Source organism: Montipora capricornis, chromosome 2 (assembly GCF_036669925.1).
Source record: "Montipora capricornis isolate CH-2021 chromosome 2, ASM3666992v2, whole genome shotgun sequence".
NCBI classification, from domain to species: Eukaryota; Metazoa; Cnidaria; class Anthozoa; order Scleractinia; family Acroporidae; genus Montipora; species Montipora capricornis.
In genome coordinates, this window is record NC_090884.1 from 1,395,806 (window position 1) to 1,418,305 (window position 22,500).

At 37.4% G+C, this 22,500-nt stretch overlaps 3 protein-coding genes across 6 annotated transcripts in view; 2 read left to right on the forward strand and 1 right to left on the reverse strand.

Moving 5' to 3' along the window:
* LOC138038316 (uncharacterized) overlaps nucleotides 1-3,801 on the forward strand; it is an 8,764-nt gene extending 4,963 nt beyond the window's left edge. For both annotated transcript variants that reach the window (XM_068884119.1, XM_068884118.1), the window contains 3 exons: nucleotides 1,075-1,169; nucleotides 2,020-2,078; nucleotides 2,300-3,801. In XM_068884119.1, coding sequence (XP_068740220.1) covers nucleotides 1,075-1,169; nucleotides 2,020-2,078; nucleotides 2,300-2,407 — 262 coding nt within the window. In that variant the 3' untranslated portion in view covers nucleotides 2,408-3,801. The remainder of the gene's footprint in view (nucleotides 1-1,074; nucleotides 1,170-2,019; nucleotides 2,079-2,299) is intronic.
* A 762-nt stretch (nucleotides 3,802-4,563) lies between these two features.
* Nucleotides 4,564-11,342, reverse strand: LOC138038314 (ubiquitin-like protein 7). 2 transcript variants are annotated; one of them, XM_068884116.1, is made up of 9 exons: nucleotides 11,114-11,342; nucleotides 10,444-10,557; nucleotides 10,258-10,340; nucleotides 9,765-9,849; nucleotides 8,204-8,261; nucleotides 7,172-7,334; nucleotides 6,061-6,232; nucleotides 5,709-5,824; nucleotides 4,564-4,802 (listed from the first exon to the last, which is right to left on the reverse strand). In XM_068884116.1, the coding sequence occupies exons 1-9, from the start codon at nucleotides 11,244-11,246 to the stop codon at nucleotides 4,683-4,685; spliced, it is 1,044 nt and encodes a 347-aa protein (XP_068740217.1). In that variant the 5' UTR covers nucleotides 11,247-11,342; the 3' UTR covers nucleotides 4,564-4,682. The 2 variants fall into 2 exon arrangements, with proteins under 2 accessions (XP_068740217.1, XP_068740218.1); XM_068884117.1 differs by having other exon boundaries at nucleotides 5,709-5,821; nucleotides 11,114-11,336.
* A 59-nt stretch (nucleotides 11,343-11,401) lies between these two features.
* LOC138038311 (PWWP domain-containing DNA repair factor 3A-like) overlaps nucleotides 11,402-22,500 on the forward strand; it is a 16,907-nt gene continuing 5,808 nt past the window's right edge. The window contains exons 1-11 of one of the 2 annotated variants that reach the window (XM_068884101.1): nucleotides 11,402-11,560; nucleotides 12,035-12,117; nucleotides 14,296-14,372; nucleotides 14,516-14,587; nucleotides 17,138-17,977; nucleotides 18,312-18,376; nucleotides 19,746-19,819; nucleotides 20,314-20,380; nucleotides 20,722-20,803; nucleotides 20,931-20,969; nucleotides 21,301-21,439. In XM_068884101.1, the coding sequence (XP_068740202.1) occupies nucleotides 11,492-11,560; nucleotides 12,035-12,117; nucleotides 14,296-14,372; nucleotides 14,516-14,587; nucleotides 17,138-17,977; nucleotides 18,312-18,376; nucleotides 19,746-19,819; nucleotides 20,314-20,380; nucleotides 20,722-20,803; nucleotides 20,931-20,969; nucleotides 21,301-21,439 (1,607 nt within the window). In that variant the 5' untranslated portion in view covers nucleotides 11,402-11,491. The remainder of the gene's footprint in view (nucleotides 11,561-12,034; nucleotides 12,118-14,295; nucleotides 14,373-14,515; nucleotides 14,588-17,137; nucleotides 17,978-18,311; nucleotides 18,377-19,745; nucleotides 19,820-20,313; nucleotides 20,381-20,721; nucleotides 20,804-20,930; nucleotides 20,970-21,300; nucleotides 21,440-22,500) is intronic. The other variant, XM_068884102.1, reaches the window with a different exon arrangement.

A 22,500-nucleotide genomic window follows, 5' to 3' on the forward strand; every position in this document is an offset into this window, starting at 1 on the left:
ACATTTTTGCCGACTGTTGCTTGTCAGCAGCAAATTTTGTCAGGAAGGTTCCAAGTCTGGTCAAGCCCTAATACACCCTGTGCCAGGGTTTTTGTTTTCACTAGACACTCTACCACCCCTCGGTCAGATTTCAATATTACTTTGGTTGGGTTTTAGTCTCCCTTTACTAATGTTTTATAATTTTCTAAAAAATGTTTCCATGGTAATAACCACCTTACCAGGGCCTTTCATCTTCCCACATGACATCAGAGGTGGGGTGGGAAGTTAAATTATCAAGCAAACAGCCTTGATGTGCAACACACATACATTAACTACTTTTCCTTAATAACAATCCTTACGTTATCATTCTTGTGCCCTTTTCTAATTATTCTAACTTATAAATGGCTTCACTCCAGGGTTCTCGTCACTTTAATTTTGTGCTAATTTGCTGGTAAGCAAATACTGGGCAGTGCCTGGGAGGGGAGCGTGACTTCCCATCACATGACTACCTTATTTGGCTCTTTCATTCATCCCGCCATGCGAGCCTTCCCAGTTTGACATTTCCAAAGCTCAACTCGTTTTTTTCTGTTCTGCAATTTAATCCCTCCCTTCCCCCTGTTATGCTTTCTGGTTCTTTTGTATTTTATTTTATTTTATTTTTTCCTTATGAGCTTATTGTAACCTGTTTTAATAGTTCTCCTCAATAGAATATGTGCGGGGAATTGCTGCCTGCGGCACCCCTTCAGCCCTGTGCTGAAGCCCCGTTAAGGAGGGGGCATATTGTTACTTTGCAGGACTGGGTTAACAAGGCCCCAGGACAGTATGCCAGCCACTATGCCTGCCTTGCAATATAGGCATGAGGCACCCCCTCAGCTAGTTGCCGAGGCCCCTCATCCTGTGGTCCATACCGGCGGTGGGTATTATCCGTGCCTTGCCAGTACATTCCCTGTCCCATGTTTACGCCCAAGTTGTGTCTATTATCTTTCATTGCGCACCAAAGCATAAACATAATTTCTTCGTTTCAAGTTATTGATAAAAAAATGAAGGTGTGCATAAAAATAATATCACCATCAAAATAATGATTTCTGTTTTCAGGGTTTATCAAAATTCTCCAAGTGAACACAAAATAACAAATGTTGGTTCTAAAAACTGCAATGTTATTCTCTGGAAAGAGAATTTACCAGATACAGGTATACTTTTGAACTGATCAATACACTTGCATGCTTACTATGGATTGCCAAGTGAAGGAATTTAATTGATCCTACCACTTATGGGATTATTATCATTCGATGGATTTTTTTCTTTCCTTTTCATTGGCCGAGAGCCCACCGCGTGACCTGCAAATAACTGTCTACAAGTAATTGTTTTGCTGCGAATAATATTCTGCTCATGCGTAATTGAAACCACGCTCTTGTGTGAAAATGGCAGTTTGCTCTCCTGATCTTTCAGAAAAAGATTTAATTGTTGGGAATTGTGAAAAATGCTCATATAACGTATGACCTAATATGGAAACTGATTGCGTCAAGTGTTGCTTTAATTTCCAAGTGTTCAGAATTTAATGAAAATTTAATAAAACAATAATTATTATAATAATAATTTCATTCATGCTTGTTCGATATCAGTGGTTATAGCCAACTCGGCGCTACTCACTGCCTTGGCTATTTACCATCTCATATCCAACGTAGTCACTCATGGAATAATCTTATTATTAAAAACTAGATTATTGGATAATGCATTTGCCGAGCTTTGATTGGCTTAGCCATCATGGTATACGAGCTATTATACCATGCTCTACAAATATCAGTAACTGTACCCAGCAGTTTTTACAAAATAAAGTAGAGAAGATTTATCCATAATTTGTGGGCATTTTTACTAAAACAATAATTGTTTTATAATTCCACTCATGCCTGCTGGATATCTATCTATCTATCATCTCATATCCAATGCATGCTTGTGGAATAATAAGTAATAATAAATAAATTTTTAAATAATTTACTGTCTCACTAATATATATGAATTTGATTTACAATGTTTTGGTAGTTATTTGGAATCCCTGGGCACATAAAGCTGTGACAATGTCAGATTTTGGAGATGATGAGGTATGTCTGAATGTAGCAATCCTTTGTTTGCTCTGTTGTTCAAAATGGAACTTAAAGAATGGGAGATTCGTGGGAGCTAGTAATAATAATAATAATAATAACAACAACAACAACAACAAAGTATTGGACTGCAATTGCCAAAACAATGTCAAAATGATGATAAATTATTCTTTCTTTCTTGTTATCTTGTTTATTTCTCTTTCTTTCTCGTTATTATACAGTACCCCAATATGCTGTGTGTAGAGGCTGGATATGTCGGGAAACCTTTTACTCTTCAACCAAGAAAGAAATTTGAGGCACAGCAAACCTTTAAATGCTGCTGTGCTTAGGCCAGTCAGCTAACTGGCAGTAACCTGAAATTCCGGGTGGACAAGAATCACAGAACACAACATGTATACTAATGGATGTATAAAAATGGTTCAAAAAGGAAAAAACAATGATTTTGTCTTTGAACACTTTCTTTAGGACTGTAGGTTGTTAAGCTAACGAATTGTTCATTTTATACGATGTGGTTTTGGTTCTGAAGTAGCAAAAAAAGCTGTTCATAATAGTTCTGGGCAATAAAGAATGTCCCATTTGAGAGGAGTTTTCAATTATTATCATGTGGCTATTCTGCAGGCAATAATTCCTGAATACAGGTTTCAGATTTGATATTTATTTTTCCAGCTTACTGAAGCTCTTTTCCAAGCAGCTCATTCTTTAGGGAAATCTAGCACTATTGACATTGGAAAAAGGGTGAAGTAGGATGAAAATAAATCCTATTTTATAAGCATACTGATAATTTTATCATGAAAACAAAATACAATGTAACCCCCATTAGTATAAATACACAGGTGATTACACAAAACCGCGCGCTCTCATTGGCTCGCTATCTCGGATTATCAGCCGATAATCACCTCGACGGACAAAATGGCTGCCAGTAGTCGTTTTGCTACTGTAAAGTGAAGATGATTTCGCGTTGAAATGTTTTTTTTTTTCTCTTTTTTGAAATAATCACCTGTGTATTTATACTAAAACAATTATTATTTGCCTCAGGCACAGTGATTATCGGTGAATATTCACCTCGACTTCGTCTCGGTGAATATTCACCAATAATCACTTCGCCTTCGGCGAATAATTGTTAATTAGTCTTTTAATTGAAAGGGGTGAACATTTCCTGATGTAGCAAAGGCTGAGGAATCGGAGTGCAATTTACCCAATGAAAACAACACTAACTTGAAAACCTTCAATAAGTATTATAATTACCATTTTCACTTACCTGTGTGTGAAAAGTAAAAGATTTTCAGAAAAGCTATGATATAGGGTGGAGTTCACATCAAATTTATGACTGGTCAACGTATGTACATGCACATGTGTATGTCTCTTATTAAAAATAAAACAAAAATTGTTGGGATGCACCAAGAAGGAAAGGAGAGGGCACGGAAGAGTCTACTAGTTCTCTGTTGTGCAATAGGCCTTTTGCCACAATTCGTCATGTGACTTTTTTTCATAAACACAATGATTCTCCTGGTTTCATGAAATTATTTTTCCAGAAATAAAAAGATCAGCTCAAAATATCCTACCATGGCCCATAAGTATGTTGTTTAAACTGGTGTTGTTACAGTTTAAAAGGATTTGAATGGGAAAAGTCATGCTTCAATGATTTTCATTCAAATCCTCGTATTTTTCTAAGTTTTCAAACTGCTTTAATTAATTAATTAATTAAAATTCTTCCTTCAAAATACATGAAAGTCTGAACCCTTGCACATTTTTTCTCACTTCTTTGACCTATGGTAAAAATAGGAATCTGAGCCCTCTTTGTCATGTGGCATGTAGTTATGAAAAATTACACTGGAGGGCAAAAGCTTTTCGTTCGGAAACAAAAGTATGGAATTTTCGAGTGTTTAAATGGTCATAAAACTTTACCTTGAGTACTATTTCTCTAAAAATTTGTATTCTGGCTAAGACAAACGCCATCTTCCCATAATTTTCTGGAATTTATAAATTCCACGCTTCAAGTTCACCAATTATCAGTCATGTGACCAGTTTGTTGCAAATGGCTTATCCCCTTCTCCACTTCTACCCTGCTAGAAACATTGCAAGAGATATGGAGGAAATCAATTTTTTTTTCAAAAAGAAAACCTTGGTGCTGGTATATACAAAAGGACATTGAAACTATAATCATTATTTTCTTAATAGTTTGTACTTGGAAAACTGAGGCTAATATTAAACAAAGTAGTTTTGTCCTAAGTATTTTGCACAAATGAAAACATACAAGATCATTGACATGGATTTCCAATTATCATAAGTATTATTAGAACTTTAATTAATTTAACCCTTTCACCCCTAAACCGGCCATACTTAATATTTTACTCTGTCTAACGTCAGACGATTTTACTTGTCAATGGAGGAGTCATTGGGTTAATCATTCGCTGTGTCCCATTAATGAGACTGACAATGTTACATTTGTAGGTCTGTGATTTTGTAAGCAATAGACATTATCGAGTTGCCCTCTACAGAACAGTTTATTACATTTGCCATCTTTTTGCACTTGACATTTCGCAGAAGAGTATTACCTTCAAAGTACTGTAGCAACTGAACTTAAGTTTTTTTATTTTGCCTTGTTTATAATCCACCAAATATGATATTGAGAGCAGCCTGCACGTCTCCATTGGTAGCAGACAATGCTTGGAGACTGAGAGCATCATCTGTGATCCCCATGTCTCTCAATTGCTGAAGTTGAGACTAAAAATAAGGAGGTGTTAGATGTTATTTGGTAAGTACTAAGCTGTGTCCACTTTGGAACACAACTAGTTGGAACTGTACCAGTAACAGACCATCACACCTTATCCCATAGCCCTTTGAGATGCTTTATCCAATGAAGAAATTTACAGATTATACAATCCAAATCAGCTTACGCTAGTAGTGACAAAGACAGTCACACCCTACAGCACACCACGCATTTTGTTCAGTGATTAGATACTTATTGTTCTTGATACTTCTTAGTTCAACTTCTCAGCTGAGCTTATAAACAGTCAACTGGGCTGCCTTTGGTTTGGCACTGGTGAAATTTGTTGAATTCATTAATATTATTTCAGACCATTAAATTTTGTTTCATGAGCCCTAAAAGCCCCAGAGAGTAGTGATAAACTATAAAAACGTAAATTTATTTAATTTGCCAGACATAATTTTATCCCGGGATGAGGCTGGTAGAAAAGGCTGCTAAGAATCATAAATCAATGAAGTGTACATTGGGACTATAATTATACAAAACTACCTACAGGCATTATTGTCTCCTGGGTCAGAGCTTGAACATACATGTAATTTCATACATACATGTATGTTTAGGATTGCAATATTATATAAGTAAGATGTATTCCGATTTTGATAAGCACAGGAAAGTGTCCTCTAAAAGTACTCCTCAAGTACAAGACTAAACAGTGAATCCCTATCTTGGAAATAACATAAATATTAATTTAATATTTTCATTTTAGCAAATACTAAACACTAGTGGACACTAAGACTGAACAGGACCTTTTGTGGTGTTTACCAAACCTGAGCGTGCTTCTCATGATTTGCGATAAAATAGAATCTTGGACACAAGTGTCCCTGACTCATGCAACACTACCATGCTTCTGTTGGAGTCCATACCTGCATGTGAGACGATGTTTGTGCCACGCTTCTTGCCGATGCCACAGCCTCACTCATCATGTCTCTTGTTATAGTCTGACGTGAAGTTGAAGGACCATTGCTTGTTGATGGACCTGCTGAAAAGAGGTCAATAAATACATTGATGATTGTTTAGCTTGCACTTGAACTCTTTGTTCCTCAGGGGAGCAATTAGGCAAAGTGAAGAAGGCAGCAAATGAGGTAATCACATGGATGGTCCGACTAAAGTGAGCCAGTGTGGGTCAAACAGGGCTCTTTGAAGCGACAAGTGCAAAGAGCATTGACCAAAAGATGTATTTCAGCATGTTAGCCTATACTAGGTGCAAATACAAACCTTCACTGCTGTGAGATGAGGAAGGCTGTGATATTCCAGCACTAGCTAGTGCAGATGATAGCAATGAAGAGGTTATTTGTTGATGTGGCACAGGACCTCTTGATGCTTCAGAAGATCTTGATGATTGAATACGCTCTTCATTTGCCGCAACTAGTTCAGCTTGAGCAACAAGCTATGAGAAGAAAAACAAGTTCTGTATTTATTCTGAGATTAAATACATGAATTAAGTTATTTCGACAGATAGGGGCAGTGGTGTGCATGTAGTGAAAAATGACTGAATTTGTAGAGATGGGAGTGCATGGATGCATGTGTTGTTAAATAAATTTATAGTAAATCATTCGTGATTGTATAAAAGAACATGACAGGATAGTCGCCAATAGCAAATTCTTTAGTATTTGTTAAATCATGGAAAACACGCGTGCTACCGTTATATTGCAACTGATGAAGGCTTAAGCACCAGCCAAAACGTCTTGCACGAAACATCAAAAAAAAAAAAAAGAACTAGTAAGTGTCAAACCATTATCTTACTATGTCACTTCCTGACTACCACTCTCTATTTTTAAATGAAAACAAGCTTGTGGCAAGGGAAATTAGATCAGATGGAAGAAGTGGTGCAGCAGTCAGAAAACAGCTCTTAATTCTGTCTCCGACTCATTTTTTTCAATTTTTGTTCATTTATATTTCTGGGTTGTTAATATATTCTTGTACCTGGTGAGTTTTTTTGCACTCCATTTCAAAATATTCATGTCTCTTCTTTTAAAAAATGCTCTTGGAATTAAATTTTATGAAAAAGTGGGCCATGAGTTTAATCCAAAACCATTGAGACCATTAGATATGGAAGCATGCACCTCATCTCTGACTAGATGAGTTCTCAGGGAAACAATTATTATTGTTTATAATTTATAACTTAATTACATATTAAGTGATGCAGAAATGCCATTAGTTAAATAAATAGATATCTAGTCTTGAACCAGTTAGCCAGAGTATAGATCATTTTCATCTAAAATGGTAGACTAGCAAAAACTACATGTATTCTGATAAAAAGGATGTCACAAACTAAAAGGCTTCATTGTTAATTTTGATTGTAATGGCATATTAAAAAGAGTCAAACCCCAGGTTCCATTTCACGTAGCTCCTCATCAGATTCATAGTCATCAGCGACAATACGGCTGAAGTTACGACGACCAGATGTGCCCTCCCCTCCTCCTTCTTTTGTAATGGCTGCAGCAATGTAGGATGCAGCCTGTACCAAACTTGGATGCTCTTGGACAACTCTGCAACATTGAAGTTAATGTAATTCATTTTTTTAATCCATTGACTCCTACATGTAGCAGCAAGACTTAAAAGATTTTACTCTGTCTAATGCAAGACAATTTTATTCATCAATGGGGGGCAGGGAGGAGATTTCAGGAGGCAACGGATTAAATAAACTTTAGGACAATCAAACCAACCTGTGATTTGAATTGTGTTGATTTGATTTCCGTAAAGACTAAAAGTATCCCCAGTACACTGTATGGACACGTAACCCATTCACACCTCAAACACCCTAGGACGCCCCACACTGACGAGTAAAATCGTCTGGTGTTAGACAGAGTAAAATCTATAAGTCTCACTCTCAGGGGTCAATGGGTTAAATAAAGTTATTAGTGAATTTTTTTCTGTATGCAAATGGCTATTATCTAATAGGGACCAGTGGGAGGTGTGGTGGCCTCATCTGGCCGGATCCAGTGGTCCAGGTTCGGGTCCTGGCTGGGGACATTGTGTTGTGTTCTTGGGCAAGACACTTTACTCTCACGGTGCCTCTCTCCACCCACTGAGGTGTATAAATGGGTACCGGCCAATTTAATGCTGGGGGTAACCCTGCGATGGACTGGCATCCCATCCAGGGGGGAGTAGAAATAGTCCTAGTCGCTTCATGCTACAGAAACCAGAGATAAGCGCCGGCCTGATGGCCCTTCCTAGGCTCATAGCAGACTTCACCTTTACCATTACCAATAGAGACCATTAGGCCTTATTTCGGCACAAGAGTGCTTTTGCACAGGCTTTTGAAGTCTGGAAGACCAATTTAAGCAGAGAACAAAGTAATATTTCATGAATCAACCACCACATTTTGGTATTTACTGTATGAACTAGCTGGACTTACGTTTCAACATTTGCAGTTTCCACAAGTTGCTCAAGAAGTTCTGGATCTTGAAGTAGTGCTGAAAATTGTTGGTGATAAAACCATAAAATTCATTTTAAGGCAACAACAGAGGCTTGGCTTTTAATTACATGTATATGTCGATTTAAAATCACCTGAATGATAGTTAAATATAATGAAAGCCTCATATTTTGAACTGCGAACTGTGAGGACTATCAGCAACAACAATCATTACATTTGAGAGAAAATATGGTGATATGCAGTAGAAAAGAAAGCCTGAAAAAAATTCAAGGCTTGATTGCAACTCAACTTCATGACCATATGATTACGCTGCACGTCTCTTAACAACATGAGCTACCAAGCCATCTGTCAAGCTTCAAGTGCTACATCCCAGACAAGGTGAATGAATGACAGTAAAACATGCGAGTGATACATTTTGAACAGCAGACTGTGACGACTCTCAACAAGAATGATCAATTCACAGTATAGAGAGCATCTAAGGCTGCCATATCATATAATGGACAGTGAAATAAAGGAATTTTAGATGTGAAATGAATCATTTTTTCACCTTGTACAGGATGAAGTACAAACTTGCGACTGAAGAGCTCCCCTGATGGCTTTGTCACTCAGATGGTAGAGTAATCTTGCACATGCAGCACAATAATGCACAGTCATGGGAGCAAATCCTGTTCAAGCCTCGATTTTTTTCAGTCTCCATTTAAAAACTGCTTAAAAGGGGGGTGGCACTTAACTACAAAAGACAATGGTTGCTATAAAGGAAGCTTTTTAATCAAACAGTCCTACAAAAAGGTTGCATGGATGGTTCCATGAAATTTATAACCTTTTCAGTGGCAATCTGACATCACTTCAATCAGAAGGCGCATGTGCAACTAGTCCCAGTCCTCTGCCATGCATTTCAGTGAAAAACAGGTAAAAGATCCCAGCATGGGAACCATCCCATCATTTTTCATAAACTGTAGTATGGTACATCTATTTGGACAAAATTGTATCAAAGGAGGGGCTTCTGGAGTCTGGAGGCTTCTGGATTTTTTTGAGAAATAATATCTTTTAACATCCAGGCTACAGATTTTGTTAGAATGTTCTCATAGAGTTGCATTTAAAACTTGTGAAAAACTTAGTCAACTGGCTGAGTTTTTATGCATTTTCTGTTTTGGTCACGTGATTTACCAAATTTGTTTGTGAGTTGAACATTAAATAGAACACACTTGGCAAAAAAGGATCACTGTGCATAAAGTTCAAGAGATTTGAGAAATGGCTATTTGAAGGGGTCCATGCATAGCAACCAACCGTTTGGTAGTTGAGAGCCACCCACCTTAATTAAGTTGCTTAATTAACCCTTTCAACCCTAAATGGGCCATATGTAGTATTTTACTCTGTCTAACGCAAGACGTTTTTACTCGTCAATGGGGAACCCCCAAGAGTCAATGGGTTAAAATCTCAACAGCCGTGACCATTCTGACTTGGAGTTAAAACCACCTATGGGTTCAAAAAATCAAAGTTTGGAGAAAGGCACAATGTTGATCAAAACAGATTGAATACTCACTCATAGCAACTGGATCAGCAGAGAGCCCTGGTGTTGTAACTATCAACTGTTCTAACATATCTGGGTTACCGAGAATTTTGGCAACCTGACAAATCAACAAATCTCTCGATCAATTCAGTCAATTTATCACTCAGCCACTGAATCAGTCAATATACTAAGTATAAGTCATTTGCTCACTTAGAGAGTCGGCCAGTTTTCCAATCAGCTGGGCAGTGAGCCAGTAACTGTCAGTAGGTCCGACAACGACAACAACTTTATTGTACCCTAATATCATTAAAAATGATTTTACATTAAATAATATTAAAAAATAAGGGTGTTGGCTTCCTAAAATGACGATAAAGAGGTTAAACTAGGAAGCCATCAGTCACTTAATGGTTTTATCAATAAGTCAGTCAGTCAGTTGATTAGAAAAATAATTATTCATACAAAATAAAAATGCCTCATGTTGCTAGGGGTAGTTTCCTCTTCACAACACATGGCCCTACATTCTTACTGTGTTTCTGTATGAAGGGTTCTTAATGGCTGCTTCCAGTACAGGCATCACTTCAGCAATTGGTACATCATCTAGGTCTTGTTCTATCAGAGAGCAGAAAAAAAAAACCTGCATTTAATAATCCTATGTTGGAAAAACACTGTCCATTGTTTTGATAATGACAAAGAGAGTATGATGAAACCTTACCAATTGGTTCTGGCTCAGGGCACTTTTTTATCACATACACGGTAAATCCATCTTGAATTCCATAGGAATCCAGGGTTTCGTCATCTTTCAACAACTCCCCGGCAAATATACAATCTGCAATAGAAATGCGGGGTTAAATTACAGTAAGCTGCTGAGTGATGGAGAGCTGTGGCATTGGGGCAGAGAAGAGGGTGGACTGTAAAATTAGAGGACAGGAAGTGGGAGAAAAATTAAAACATTTAATGTTAAGGTCGACGAACGAGCTAATGAGAAATTATGTTGTTTACGTTCACCAACATTGTGCAGCTAACAGACCGTTAAAACCACCGGTTAGAAAAGTGTCAGGAAACCAAAGGAACATCCGAACAAGGAAAAAGAGCCTGATCTTTCTTTTTGCCTCAGTTGGCATAACGGATACCAGGACTAAACACAATTTAAGCCAAAATGAAAGAAGGGTGATGCATCACACACAGTTGGACCAACAGTACATGTACAGTTAAATTTGCCTTGGTTGTAACAACCGGTTAGGAGATCAAAGGCCGGAGAAATTATAAAATGCCTTCATTCAAGCAACGTGTAGCCTATTACAACAACAGAAAATAACTCTTGAGTTTCTTGTTTTAAGTCTGACGAAGTGGTGGTGAAAGCTTGTTTGCTACGCAAACCGTACTTTGTTCCTCAACTGGTATATTGGTCTTTTCAGCAGCGATTCTCTTCAACTCTTCAACTTTGCAATTCAATTCAATCCCCTCAATAACATGCTTCGTAGTTTGGTATGCTTCTTTAATGCGAATACAAGGCATTTGCTGGCGTAATCATGGAGTTTCCGAGCAAAAATTAAGGTCGGTGGTAAAGTTGTCCAGTGGGCTTACGAACGTAAACTTTTCCCAAGGCGTCCTCGTATGACTAGGTGAAACCTGGAACTAGTAACATTTTGATTGGTCGATGAAATCTGTGTACACCAGATCGAAGCATCGCTTAGAGCTGAGTGAGTAGAGGGAAACGAAGATGTGTTTTACATTTTAACGGGTCGTTTGTAAAAGGTATAATGGATCAGTTTGATGTGGGATCCATCGTCTGGGCAAGTGCTCGAGGAGATATATTTTGGCCGGGGAAGGTAAAGCTGCGTCTCTTTACTTCATATATTTCCTTCCATGTTGACAGTACTGGCGTTTATATATATATCGAATACATGTACCTATGTTTGTTTAATAATATTTACAGTATATTGCTCCAAAGAACAGGCCAAAGAGTATTTTCTCAAGCATCTGAAATACAGTATTTATAGACAGTATGTAAACGATGAGGCTTTGAGATGAACGCACTTGGCTGTCATTAAGTTCAGTTAGTCTAAAAGCGAGATCGAAACGCGTCGTGGTCACGGTCTAATTTTTGCAAATTAAATTATGGTTTTAGCAGCTGATTAATTACAGCAATACTTATTGTTTGTCTTCTCTCCATGTGTTGGCTGTGCCCCTCAGGGTTTTGCTTGCTGCTTGCTTATTTCGAGCGAACTCGAACTAAACTCAGGGTTTTAAAGCTTTGCTATCGATGTGAATATATCTTTTGTTGTTGTTGATGTGGTTGTAAGGTGGTAGATTTGAATAAAGATACTATGGCATCATCCAAGCAAGTTAATGGTGTCACTGTGAACTTCTTCATTGAGGACTCCTAGTAAGTAGCATTGCTCAATTGCAATAAGTTCTTTCATCATTAAATCATTTTCACATTATGGTCTTGTAGGATTTCAAGGCTTTAAAAAGGACTTGTGAATTATTTGGGATTCACTTTGATACAGTATTTTTTGAATGTTTATTTGAAGTGCTGGTTACAGACGAATGAGAGAACTTAATTGTGATCATCGCACTCATCTGGAAATTTTCAGCAATTGTCTCTTATAGTCATCTGAAGAACTCAGGTGGCTCCAACAGGATTCGAACCCATGACCTCTGTGCCAGTGTGTGGAAAAAGTGTCATGTCACGCCAAAGATCTTCTATTGTTATAATTTTGATTTATTAATTTTGCCAGTCAAGCTGGCAGAGTGTCACAACAGCTTGTGCCAATTACTGTGGCCCCCTTTTTACCCTCCCAACCATGATATACAACAGAAGACAGACCACCACACCAGGAACTACGTGCATGAGAGTTCAAATCATTGGTGCTTAATGACGTACGATCGTGGTTTTAACTGGTGTATGGCCAGTGCCTGGTGAGCTGGAGGAGTTGTCGTAAATCTGGAATGGATATCGTCTTAAAAAGCTTCTGTCATCTTCCCTAGTTATTAATTTATCCTCTCTGCTTGACTGCTACCAATCTCGTTCCCAGGGTCTGTCATCTTCCAGTCCCCTGAAGGCTCCAGGGGACGGGAGCATGAGAGACACTGCGAACAAGATCACTCTTTTAGTTCGAGTTGCTTGGTGTCTCTCTTTGACATTTTGTAGTTGAGCAAAGAAAGCACACATTTCTTGAAGATTTTGTTAAAAAAAAAACAGAAGTTGATTGTGGAATTCTGGAATAAAGATTAAAAAAAAAAGTGTTTTATGAATTTGCTACCCACATTCTCCTGAAAAAGTAAGAGAACCTGGGAAGAGAGAAACTTTGGGTGGATATCAGTGGCTTCTTGGCATAAAACTTGAGAGCAGCTGAGCCCTTCGAGCATCTTCAGCAGGGAACGTGCACAGATTCCACATTGAGACTGGCTTCTGCAAGGTCATGGGATCTCTGTAAGGGGTTAGGGGACCTCTGCAGAGGTCATGGATTTGATTCCTATTAGAGCCATGTGAATGTTTCAGGTGAAGAATATAAGAGACAATTCCTCAAATTGTCCAGTTAAGTGAGAGGACCACTTTACTCCTTTGTTTATACATTCTTTGCAGTCTACTGTCAAATTAAAATTTATGTTTGATGAAGTCTGGAAGACTGCTTGAATAATGACAATTATGAATAATAATAATAATGATGATGATGATGATACTATTATTATTATTATTTTAATGGTCAGAATATAATATTATTCACTGAACATTAATGGATTAAAATTATTGTTAATAATAATTACTTTTAATCCCCTAATGTTGAGTGACTTTCAGGCTTGTTTTTATCAGCATGCAGCAACTGAGCAAGTTTTGTTTTGTTCACACACTTTCGTGCTTAACAAAGTGAACACAGCAATTAGTGCATGTAGTTAAATTGTTGAGAAAGAGTTTGGATTTTGTTGGAGATGAATAATTTGTTATCAGGCACTCTATCTGGTCTAGACAAGGTGAATTCTCCATGAGCAAATCAAATTTCTCACCCAAATAGTAAGTGTGTGGTATCAATGTGGTATTGCCATTCATATAACAGATGAAACTGGATCATTTTCAAAATTCTGGACTTTGGCTTTTTTTTCGAAATTCTGGACTTTCGTGCTTACAAAATGAACACAGCAATTAGTGCATGTAGTTAAATTGTTGAGAAAGAGTTTGGATTTTGTTGGAGATGAATAATTTGTTATCAGGCACTCACTCTATCTGGTCTAGATAAGGTGAATTCTCCATGAGCAAATCAATGTGGTATTGCCATTCATACAACAGATGAAACTGGATCTTTTTCAAAATTCTGGACTTTGGACTCTGTTTTCAAAACAACCCATAAATTTCTTGTAGCAGTCTTGATCCATATCAAGAAATGAAAGTCACAACTTTATCAAAAGCAATGAGGTGATATTAATGAAAACACATTTGTGTAAGTACAGTCTCAATGATTGAGCTTGGCTTGCTCAAGTTCTTAAGGAAAAAAAAGAACAGATCAAATTATTCATAAATTACTTACTGTTAATTTGTTAATTTGCTGTTCTTTCTTTCTTGCAGTGAACTGATAAGGACTGCTAATAAAATGCTTCCATGGAACTGTGAAAAGCAACAAAGGTTCATTGAAAAAGGGCGAGGTAACATTAATAGTCTTAATTTTCTCTTTTGTTTAACCAAGAGATTGACAAATGAATACAATTATCATGTCTGATTATCCTATTTCAAGTGGATGTTAAGCATCTTTTTAACATTTTTAACTTCTTTTGTTTTTAAACTTCAGCCCTAAAGAATCTTGAGAGGAAAGTTGAGTTTAATAAGGCCCTGGCTAAAGCAGACATGTTGTTTTCGTTGCGTAAGTACTGGCAGCTTGGCAGTCTCATTTAAGACTGATATTTATAAATTTATATTTGTATAACTGTATGCTTCCCAACTTTAACTTCTTGAAAACTATATTGAAAAGATGGTTAAACATTGAATTTTTTAACAAAACGATGTTGCTTGTAATGCTCAATGTACTTGTAAGTAGATAATAGACTGACGCAGGTGCTATGTCTGTGGGAATATTAGAACTGCTTGAAACTTTGAGCAGAATGGCTAACATTCAGAACATAAGCCAGGGACATGCACTTGTAAGTGAAAAATGTATCTTTCTGTGAGGATTAAAGAAAGTCCACGTTTAACTTCATTAATAATTATTATTTTTTTATAGATCATTGAATAGGCTAGTTTTGAATTGTTCGGCAACAAGAACAGAGTGAAGGTTCAGGGGAATAATTAGCATTTTGTTTTGTTCAAACAAAGGAAACGCAAATTATTTCCCTGAACCTTGACTGTGTTTTTTTGTTGCTGTACAATTTGAAACTAGCCTATTTTGTGCATGTTGGCCATTCTTTCTAAAACTCGCAATAAAAATTATTATCCTTTCAGGCCATTTTCAAAGCAGGTAATATGTTCAAAAAAGAGGGAGAAATTTTATTGCTAATTATTAATATAGTGAAATGAAATTTAACATGGTTAACGACTAGGAGCTAGTCTGGTCAGTAGTGTTTTGCAGGCGGTTGTTAGTGTCTTGGCTGTCTGTTAGCGTTTGTTGAGCATTTTGGTGCGTTCTGTAGCGTTTGATATAGTTACATAGTTTACGACCGGGAGCTAGTCTGGTCAGTAGTGTTTTTTCAGGCATGTGTTAGCGTTTGATGCGTTCTGTAGCGTTTGCAGCAGTCTTAAGGTTGTGGGAGCCCTGGGGCTGACATTGTCCAGCGGTATTCCTGGTTTGTCCCATGTGTTTGCAGCGTGTTTGTTGCTCTGTTGGCATGGCGTTGTGAGTCGAATTAGTAGTTTAGTGTTTCTCAGCATTCCCTTCCTATCCCTCCCCTCCTTTTTATTCTTTTTTATATTTTATTTGGCTCAAGTGTGACGGGTGCCTGAGGGGGGCCTGGCGCAGGGGGCTCGTGGCTTCGTTGCGGGTTGGGCAGGCCAGTCAGGTGTTCTAGCGCCTTGGGGATGTGCGGTTGCAGCCCCCGGGCTTCTGGGGCACCTACCCTTCACTGGCGACTTGGGCGTTAATTATTATTATTATTATTATTATTATTATTATTATTATTATTATTATTATTACTATTATGGGCAGTAAATACGTATGAATGCTCTAATAAGTGGTCAAGGCTCTATAGGGCGCGTAAGGCATAGCCTATAGGCCACCAATTCAACATATTGACGACTTTTACTGTATCTGCTAAAACCTAAAAAACCAAATGATAAAGCCTATAAACAAAGATAAACCAATGACTCAGGCCCAATCATAGGGCAAATCTAAAAAGATTCTTGATCAAAACGATTCAATGAACCCTACTTACTTAATAAACTAATAAATATAGTAATATAGTCTTTTAAAAACTAAAAAACCCTAAGCAATCACTCATCACTTCAGTGATATCCTTAAATTAATAAAGACTCTAAAGCACTAATTTGGTAATATGTTATAATATAGGACCTGATCTAGGTCAGTCGAAATGCATCTAAATTAAAAGCTTAAAATAGACCAAAAAATCATCAGAGAATATAAATTATTCAATCAATAAACTTAAACTATTTCATTGCCTTGGAAGACTAGGGCGTGCTATTATCATTATTATTAGTATTATTATTATTGTTGTTGTTGTTATTATTGTTATTATTATTATTATTATTATTATTATTATTTATTATCAGTATTATTATTTCTTGTATCATTGTTGCTGCAATTATTATCATGATCTGGCTGCAGTTTGACGATAATAAGAAACACACAAAAGTTGTTTATGACAATCAAATACAAAGTTATACAACTGCGTACTCTTGTACCATTTTTAACTACCGCAGATAAGCTGCACCTTTTTTCCAAAAATCATCACAAGAAATTGGGGGTGCGACTTATCTGTGGGAACATTTGAAAAAGGCTGCTTCTGGTGTCCAGTTTTCTATCTTGCGTCCAAGCCAATGCCTGGTTACTAAGCTACGAACATTCCGGTGACGTTCTCGTTATAATGCAAAAATCTGTGTTGAATAAAGAAATTCCTGTCAACAAATACAAGAAAAAGATCAATCATCTGTCAAAGTTGGTGGAAACGATGTTCATTATATTAAAGTGCTAAAATTGTGGGTAAGACTTTGAAGTATTTTGTGTTTCAATGTTAATAGTGAGTTTGCGTTTGATGAACAGTGGATGAAGAAGACTTAGTAAGACTCAACTTTGGATTTTTTTGAAATTTCTTTCAAAAAAACTTTTTTCCAAATTTTGCGCTGCTAAATTCAGGGTGCGTCTTATCTGCGGGTGTTTATGGTAACTACTATGCTGGAACAGAAGAAAACTGAAGCGGGACGTTGATTGCATTTTAAATTTCAATTTTTTTTAATTTTGTTGAAGAGAGGAAAGAAAATGAGAAGGGTTCTCCTAAAAAAATAAGAAGAAGAGGCAGTCTTAAAAAGAAAGAGAAATTGAACACGACTGGAAAATCAGAGATACACTTTAGACGAAGGAGTCCAAGGCAATTAAGGACAAATGGAGATTCTCAGGGTTACTTAGTGTTAAGTGATGCAAATGGCTTAAAGGAGCCAAGATCAAAAGACACAAATGACTGTATTTCAACACTGGGTAATGTTGGGCAAGTTAAATGTTTGCCAGCAGCGTTTGATGAGGCTGGAACAAACAAGAATGGTGATGTTACAACAGAAGGACCTCACTCAAAAAGGCAACGCACAGAATGTGGTGAAAGAATGATAAAGAGTGAGCTTACAAAATGTGTTGGCAAACGGAAGACTGCATCAGATAGTGTTTTACATGTGTCTGCATCAACAGGAACTGGAAAGAAGAGAGATCGGAGGAAATCACACCCAGTTCCTGCAAAAACTGCAATGTCTTCTCAGAGACAGTGTGTTCAAAGCAATGTTTTGTCACCTGGCCATTGTGATAGCAAAACATCCTCACAAAGGAAGTGCACTTCAAAAAGGAAGTTACTTCAAGAAGGCACTGTATCATACAAGAAAAGCACCGCTTCAAAAGAGGCAAAACGGTGTGAGCAGAATAATTATGGGAATTCAACTGGTACTGTGTTGATTAAAAATTCAACAGATGCAAAGGAATTACATGAAGGAGTGAGTTGTGACAAGAGCACTGTTGACAGTTGCCAAGAAACTGTGACTGAATCTGGTGATAGTTCCGATAATGAGTTGTTCCTTGAGCCATTTTTGCCAAATCATCAAGACAGTAAGTTGTGCAAGTACATTCAAGGGTAGATTAAGGTCAAAGACAGTTGATGAACTGTCGTACATAAGTTACCACCAGCCCCAAACTATAGCCAACTGGTTGTCAATGTCCTTTCATGGAGCGAATATATGAAAGCCGTGTGTTTTACAAATGCTAAAGATGTTTCATTAACAGCGATTATCTGTGTATGAAAATTGATTCACTTTCATTTCTAAATGCTGTAATGTTTTGGAGGGAGCTGGATTTATTCCTTACATTACATTATTGTTGTCCTCTGAATGAAGTTCGGGACTTGTGTTTTCTTGTTTAACTGTTAGATTTTCATATTTTTCAGAAAAATTTTCAATTGGTGATATAGTCTGGGCAAAATTTAATAGGGAACCTTACTGGCCAGCTGTGGTATGTTTAATGAAATGTGTTTTATTTTCTGATGCGTTGCCTCTGTAATATATCATTTATTAAAGTGCACCTAACCCCAAAATATTTTTTTCGCTAAAATGAATCTTTGCAACTGCTCGAAACGCATGGCGGCCATTTTTTCATTTTTCTAACAAATCCTGGCATTTTATAGGCTTCGAAAGTTGCGAAAATCCAAGCATCTTTTGTTCACGACCGAGTCAGAAGGGGAGTGGGTCTATTCCTGGTTTGACGTCACAAACTGATTTACATTGCATTAACTCTTTGTAAATATGCATGCAAAGTAGATTGTGACGTCAAATCAGGAATAGACCCACTCCCCTTCTGACTCGGTCGTGAACAAAAGATGCTTGGATTTTCGCAACTTTCGAAGCCTATAAAATGCCAGGATTTGTTAGAAAAATGAAAAAATGGCCGCAATGCGTTTCGAACAGTTGCAAAGATTCATTTTAGCAAACAAAATATTTTGGGGTTAGGTGCACTTTAAGTAATGCACATATATGTAGATGAGAAAGGATCATTGAGTGTTTCAACATCCTGGCCTGGGTTTAAATCTTACTGGCAACACACAATGTTCGTGGTAGTAATGGCCTATAAGAACTTATTTTTTTGGGGTTTGATACTGCTTTCCCTCTTTCTTAAACAAATTGGCCAAAAAAACAACAAAAAAAGAAAACATACTTAAGTGACCACTCCCCATAGGGGCTTTTGGGGGCAATTGAAACACAATTAACAACAATGTTAAGAATACCAACTGGCCGAAGGCAAACCAGTTGGATTTTTACAAGTGCGACTGGGAAGTTGAACTAGGGAATACCAGGAACAAATTCAATGAGTGGTTGGAACAGGCCTTGAACCCGGTAACTCCGGATCTCAAGGCAAGTGCCCTAATCACAGGGGCGCACTGCCTCCTACAAGCAATTTGAGACCCAAAAAACCATGACAACATGCAGTGTCAAGGCTTCTTAGAGAGTTAGTTACATGTACAACTCAAACATATTCTAAGGCACATCTGACATCTTCTATACATGTAATAATGGATCATACTGTACAAATTGACCAGCCGACCAGCGGGAATCAACGACAGGTTGTTTGTTGCTGTCGGAAGAATCCAGGAGAATCCTGGAAGAACAATATTTGAAACAAACACCTCTCAGCCCACACTATGACTTCTATTCCGGGAGCTGAACCCAGGCCACATGCATCTGTAGAAGACAAGTATTGTCTATGTTAGTTATCAATCTTCACAATAGGAGAAATGATGTGTGAAATTATAGCTAGGTATTGTAAAATATATTATGATCGTGATGTATTGGTTATGGACTGAATAATAAGTTGTATTCTTTTACAGATCAAAAAGGTCACTGGGAAAAGAAAAACAGATACGAAATTCCTTGTGAAATTTCTTGCCTGGAATGATTGCTTGTAAGCTAAATGTTTTTTATATTAGCTTAACCTCCATGACTGAGAAGGAACTCCCTAAGTAGTAACAGAAAATCACCACATTCACCTCTTCCCAAAGCTATTGGTCTAGTGAGGGGAAGAAATGATGGAATCCAAATATCCTGCCTTCTACAACATAAAGAAATAGGAGTCGTCGTGAATAGGGAATTGGTCTGGCATAGTACCTTATTACATGAAATTTTGTGACACATTTTTCGCGAATTTCGCAATATTAAGAAAATCGCTAAATTAAAGTGACATGAATAACAAGTGTTGCGAACATAACATTACATGAAAATTAAGTGACTTACATTATGTCAATAACCAAGAAAGAACGAGTTTATTGCCTCTGAAATGTTAACAAAATCAGATTTTTTTACTGTTCTGAGGCAATGTCTTGATCTTCCTCATCGCTACTGCTATAATATGGATTTGGCTTTGTTTATAGCATGTAAATGTCCATGTTCTATTTGCAGGTTCAAGATTCAGCCAAGTAAATTAGTCCATTTTGCTTGCAATGAAAGTCAGCGATCTGAATTTATGGTTTGTAAAAACAAGCTGTTTGATTTTTGCAGAATAAGTCTTTTTTTTAGACAGGATACACTGTTTTTTAAGTTGCTTACAAATGTATCTAGACGTCAACTCTTGCTGTAAACCAAAACTTATGTAACACATAATTTTGCAGACCTCTTTTAGGGAATAAACAAACAATATATTTTCATCAAAAGGTAGAGCTTTATCTACCTTGTATCAATTTTGTAATATTTGGCTCAAGTTCATAAAATGCCTGGAGGCAGTTTGTTATGATTTCATGTACAAGTTGTGTTACTACATTTATTGCTGGATTTGACGTACTTGAACAGCTACCAATGTTTTGCCTGTAGGGAGTGAAAATGTACACTGAAGAACTTCAAGGGATGTTTCAAGAGGCCCTTTTTCAAGCTGAGGACTTCTTGAATAGAAAAGGTTTACATATGCATGTACAGCAATCTTTCACTCTTCTTTTTGAAAATGTGAATTACTACATTACTGGCAACGTGACATCATGAACTTAAGTTACCGGTATAAATCAAAACTGCTCTTTTCCCATTAGGTCTAGGGAAGGGGCTTGATGATGATGAAATAGATGAAGGTATGTGTGTACCTCTGGTGTATATTGTACATTAAGGAGCAGGTGTAGCTCAGTCGGTTAGTGCGCGGCCTTCTGAGTTGGAGGTCGCCAGTTCGATCCCCACCTCATTCCATCTACGTCTGTTTCAACTTTCCTATGATCCGTGTAGCTATAGTTTTGAATACCCTTAAGACAGAGCATTGACAGGGGAAGATGCGCACCAATGGCCACAAGTATATGAGTAACTCTAGTTCACCGACACGTGCTACCCTCGTAAAATAAGGTCCTTTCCCTTGATTAGACCAATTTTCATGCTTTATTTCTTATCTTCAAATTAATTTGCTTTTTACAGAGCAATGTCGTATTTTTGAGGAAGAGGTTTTAGACAGTGAAAATGATGGAAAAGAATCCGATGTCAGCCAAACTGCAACTCTTCCTCAAACACCCTCAACAAGTTTGTCTGAATGCAGAAAATCTTTAAGGGCGAGAAAGTAAGACTTTTATTTCTATAATCGACATTACGAGAAGGCAATTTGGGGAAGTGGCGTTGGCTTTGCTTGCGCCCGCCCGCCCCGCGTTCAAATCCCGTTCTGATCTCTAGGTTGGATTTGTTTCTTGTTTTCTCGGATTCAATTCTAGCACGCTTTGTAAATAACCAACTGGCTGTGTCCCGCGAGTTGGGGTTCTTAATCATGTTTCTGTTCAGTTTGAATTGTTTCTTTCAGATTATTAAAAGTGGGGTGCCTCTGAACTAACTTGATAGGAAAGTGCACTTCCACTATAAACAAAGCATTTGCCATTTTTTTATTTATTTTACCAATTTATAATCTTGGGTATCCTGTGCGAGTTTTCGTTTTTTGTTGTCTGCTTTTTCAGCGCCGTCTTGAATTACGTCATATGTGCATGCACATCTCGGTTTTGATACGTATGAAGTACGTATGAAGTGGAGGCTAATGCGGGCAAATTAATTTGCATTTGAAAAGATTTGCCCGCACTAGCCTCCATTTCATGCTAGATCCAGTCCAGCCGTGAGAAATCGAAAATGGTCTATTTCAACAGATTTAGTTTTTGTGACGTCATCACCTCTTTACTTCAAACTTTCACTTTTAGCCAAGTTCCAGAAGCCTCAATTTCGTCAGACGTTCTTTTGCTATTTTGCTGCAAAGACCTGGAGCGTGCTACCAAATGCAACACGCGCCAAGGCAGGCACAAGAAAAATTTTAGTTTTGGATTTCTTGTTTTTAATTGTATTGTTTATTGCGACATACTATTTGTATACGCATATGTTTACTTCATGTACATAGTTTCTTTCATATGTGGTTCTTTTTTGTTGGTTGTCGGTTTCCTGGAAAGTAGCTTTTAGCTAAGTCTAGTTCCACATCAAACGAAATACTACTACTACTACTTCCTACATGCATCGTCTTTATCATGAGAGGCATGTCAGCTTGTCTATTGATTCCAACCTCCAACGTTCTCCCAGCAAACGCACTTCATAATCAATGATTACTCTCAGATTTATGTCTCCTCAAGTGATGAGTGTTCAGGATTCCGT

What these genes read in the sequence shown, in the direction of transcription:
- LOC138038314 (XM_068884116.1), bottom strand. Translation starts at nt 11,246, where the DNA reads ATGCCTTGTATTCGCATTAAAGAAGCATACCAAACTACGAAGCATGTT. An exon ending in TATACCAGTTGAGGAACAAA is followed by an intron (nt 10,558 to 11,113) that starts GTACGGTTTGCG and finishes TTTCTATTGCAG; the next exon opens with ATTGTATATTTGCCGGGGAG. An exon ending in TACGTGAAATGGAACCTGGG is followed by an intron (nt 6,233 to 7,171) that starts GTTTGACTCTTT and finishes TTCTTCTCATAG; the next exon opens with CTTGTTGCTCAAGCTGAACT.